The sequence below is a fragment of the Gekko japonicus genome, unplaced genomic scaffold (genome assembly GCF_001447785.1).
Source record: "Gekko japonicus isolate JY-2015 unplaced genomic scaffold, Gekko_japonicus_V1.1 scaffold892, whole genome shotgun sequence".
Classification (NCBI taxonomy): domain Eukaryota; kingdom Metazoa; phylum Chordata; class Lepidosauria; order Squamata; family Gekkonidae; genus Gekko; species Gekko japonicus.
In genome coordinates, this window is record NW_015174869.1 from 321,086 (window position 1) to 325,364 (window position 4,279).

Below are 4,279 nucleotides of genomic sequence, written 5' to 3' on the forward strand. Positions count from 1 at the left end.
AAAAAAGTTCTCATGTGGAACTTTCCCCCCCCCCCCCGAAAAAACCCAGAAAAAAAAATTGGGTTTTTTTCCGAGCTTCAAAATTTCCAGAAATTTTCCACCTCTATTTGAGAGTCAAAGTGCCCTTTGTCAGTTACGAAGGAAGCTTCGACCTCCCTCTTTACCAGGCCTCCCCTCAGCAGGTCCGAACTGCATACCAGAGATGGCATCTGTGAGGCCTTCATCTTAACGACAACTGCACCGGATTTTATTAGTGTTTCTAGGGTTGCGGTGCTCATCTCCATTTCAAAGCCGAAGAGCCAGCGCTGTCCAAAGACTTTTCCGTAGTCATGTGGCCGGCATGACTAAACACAAGGCTCATGGAACGCTGTTCCCTTCCCACCGAAGTGGTACCGATTTATCTACTTGCAATTTCTTGCTTTAAAACTGCTAAGTTGGCAGGAGCTGGAACTAGAGAAGGGATCTCACTCCGTCATGCGGCACCCAGGTCTCGAACTGCTGAACTACCGACCTTCCGCAGCCTGCAGTTCAGCGTCTTAACCACTTGAGCCACCGCAGCTCCCTAAGGTGCTATACCGCTGTTCTATTTCAGAGCAAGCTGTCCGCCCTCTGAAATGACCTTCTGACATGCAGCAGCCCCCCCAGCGTCTGCTGAGAACCTTCCAATTCCGATCTGGAATGAGCCGGGCCATGGGAAAGTGGTAACCTCTCAACTTCAAACCCGTTTGCTCCCCTGGCCAGTTCACGTTGAGGGGACACTGGTCGCCTTTGGAAGTCACACACCGGAGTGCGTGACGGACCCAAACGTCACCCTCCCTCTCCCACACAAGGAGGTGACTGAAAGATTCCTTGTTGGGGTTGTGCTATATGCAGGCCCAGTCATAAGAGCATAAGGAAAGCCATGTTGGATCAGGCCAATGGCCCATCCAGGCCAACACTCTGTGTCACACAGTGAGTGGCCAAAACCCAGGTGCCATCAGGAAGTCCACCAGTGGGGTCAGAACTCCAGAAGCCCTCCCATTGTGGCTCTTCAAGTACCAAGAAGACAAAGCATCACTGCCACAGACATAAGAATGTAAGAGAAACCATGTTGGATAAGGCCAATGGCCCACCCAGTCCAACACTCTGTGTCACACAGTGGCCAAAACCCAGGTGCCATCAGGAGGTTCACCAGTGGGGCCAGAACTCCAGAAGCCCTCCCACTGTTGCCCCCCAAGCACCAAGAAGACAGAGCATCACTGCCACAGACATAAGAATGTAAGAGAAGCCATGTTGGATCAGGCCAATGGCCCACCCAGTCCAACACTCTGTGTCACACAGTGGCCAAAACCCAGGTGCCATCAGGAGGTTCACCAGTGGGGCCAGAACTCCAGAAGCCCTCCCACTGTTGCCCCCCAAGCACCAAGAAGACAGAGCATCACTGCCACAGACATAAGAATGTAAGAGAAGCCATGTTGGATCAGGCCAATGGCCCACCCAGTCCAACACTCTGTGTCACACAGTGGCCAAAACCCAGGTGCCATCAGGAGGTTCACCAGTGGGGCCAGAACTCCAGAAGCCCTCCCACTGTTGCCCCCCAAGCACCAAGAAGACAGAGCATCACTGCCACAGACATAAGAATGTAAGAGAAGCCATGTTGGATCAGGCCAATGGCCCACCCAGTCCAACACTCTGTGTCACACAGTGGCCAAAACCCAGGTGCCATCAGGAGGTTCACCAGTGGGGCCAGAACTCCAGAAGCCCTCCCACTGTTGCCCCCCAAGCACCAAGAAGACAGAGCATCACTGCCACAGACATAAGAATGTAAGAGAAGCCATGTTGGATCAGGCCAATGGCCCACCCAGTCCAACACTCTGTGTCACACAGTGGCCAAAACCCAGGTGCCATCAGGAGGTTCACCAGTGGGGCCAGAACTCCAGAAGCCCTCCCACTGTTGCCCCCCAAGCACCAAGAAGACAGAGCATCACTGCCACAGACATAAGAATGTAAGAGAAGCCATGTTGGATCAGGCCAATGGCCCACCCAGTCCAACACTCTGTGTCACACAGTGGCCAAAACCCAGGTGCCATCAGGAGGTTCACCAGTGGGGCCAGAACTCCAGAAGCCCTCCCACTGTTGCCCCCCAAGCACCAAGAAGACAGAGCATCACTGCCACAGACATAAGAATGTAAGAGAAGCCATGTTGGATCAGGCCAATGGCCCACCCAGTCCAACACTCTGTGTCACACAGTGGCCAAAACCCAGGTGCCATCAGGAGGTTCACCAGTGGGGCCAGAACTCCAGAAGCCCTCCCACTGTTGCCCCCCAAGCACCAAGAAGACAGAGCATCACTGCCACAGACATAAGAATGTAAGAGAAGCCATGTTGGATCAGGCCAATGGCCCACCCAGTCCAACACTCTGTGTCACACAGTGGCCAAAACCCAGGTGCCATCAGGAGGTTCACCAGTGGGGCCAGAACTCCAGAAGCCCTCCCACTGTTGCCCCCCAAGCACCAAGAAGACAGAGCATCACTGCCACAGACATAAGAATGTAAGAGAAGCCATGTTGGATCAGGCCAATGGCCCACCCAGTCCAACACTCTGTGTCACACAGTGGCCAAAACCCAGGTGCCATCAGGAGGTTCACCAGTGGGGCCAGAACTCCAGAAGCCCTCCCACTGTTGCCCCCCAAGCACCAAGAAGACAGAGCACGTTTCATTTGGCATACCCACAGTAGCGGTTACAGGCAATGTTCCCTCTGCAGCGGTTCTTAACCTGTGGGTCGCGACCGATGTTCCCTCTAAGCTGTGGAGTCTTGTGAGCAAAAATTCTAATTCGTGAGCTGCTGGCATTAAAATTGTGAGCGAACGATTTGGCTACTGCGTAGATTAGTTTGCTCTGGAGCCCTCCTCCCTGAGCTAAGACAAAAATCTGTGAGCTGAAGGCTAAAAAACTGTGAGCTAGCTCACACTAACTCAGCTTAGAGGGAACACTGGTCGCGACCCCTTTGGGGGTCGAACGACCCTTTCACAGGGGTCGCCTAAGACCATCGGAAAACACAAATTACAATTCATAACAGTAGCAAAATTACAGTTATGAAGTAGGAACGAAAATAATCTTATGGTTGGGGGTCACCACAACATGAGGAACTGTATTAAAGGGTCGCGGCATTAGGAAGGTTGAGAACCACTGTGGTGGAGTCTTGTGAGCAAAAACTCTACTTGGTGAGCGACTGGCCTTAAAGCTGCGGGCGAGCGATTGGGCTGCTGCATCAAGTAGTTAGCTCTGGGGCCCTCCTCCCTGAGCTGAGACAGAAATGTGTGAGCCGGAGGCTAAAAAACTGTGAGCTGGCTCACACTCACTCAGCTTGGAGGGAACACTGGTTGCAGACCTCCCTCCCGAATTCTGGGGCTGTGTCGCTTGTGTTTGGCGCGAACTCTTTCACCATTTAAAAGTCGTTCTTAACTGTTCAAACGTTTGAACGCTTGCCGTCCCCGGTGAGGCGGAAAGGCGGCGTGAAAAGTTACCTTTCCCCGCTAATGAATTGCGATGGTTCCCCCCGGGTAAAAGGGACGGGAACCGGTTGACGCAGTAGCCGCTTTTGGTGTAAGCCGCAGTGGAACCCTGCAAAGACAAAAGGAGAGAACGGATGAAGTTGGATCGTGGCCCATTTGTCCCCCCCCCAATACTTCAGCACTTGGTTCCCCTCATAATAAAACTTACAGAATTCACTGCCTAGTACATATGAAGCTGCCTTATACCGGATCAGATATCAAGGTCAGTATTGTCTACTCCAGCTGACAAGGATCTCCAGGTTCTGAGGCTGGGGTCTTCCCCATCCCTTCCTGCCTGGTCCTTTTAACTGGAAATGCTGGGGATTGAACCTGGGACCTTTCGTCTGCCAAGCAGCGGCTCTGCCACTGAGCCAGAGCCTCAGATCAAGGTCTTCCCCATCACCTCCTGCCTGGTCCTTTTAACTGGAGATGGCAGGGATTGAACCTGGGACCTCCTGTGTGCCAAGCGGATGCTCTGCCACTGAGCCACAGTAGGTGGCATTCTAGATGTAGTTTCTTGTTACTTCCTTGTTAGTATAGTGTTATTTTGTTATATAAACGTTTTTCCTGCTGTTTATATTACTCAGGCACTCTTTGGTCTGCGTTATTTATGCAGCCTTTGTTTGTTTCATGATCCTGTGTACTGTGTTATCACACTTCTTTGGCTCACGTAGCGGCCAGTCAGTTCCTCTTGAGGGCGAACAACAGGGCAGAGAGGCCGAGGCCTTCATAAGAACATCGGAAG

General features: G+C 52.4%; 1 protein-coding gene across 1 annotated transcript in view; it reads right to left on the bottom strand.

Annotated features, from left to right (window-relative positions):
- The window catches only part of SNUPN (snurportin 1), a 26,869-nt gene that overhangs the window by 16,100 nt on the left and 6,490 nt on the right, over window positions 1-4,279 (bottom strand). Inside the window, exon 5 of the mRNA XM_015424784.1 lies at window positions 3,508-3,604. Coding sequence (XP_015280270.1) covers window positions 3,508-3,604 — 97 coding nt within the window. The remainder of the gene's footprint in view (window positions 1-3,507; window positions 3,605-4,279) is intronic.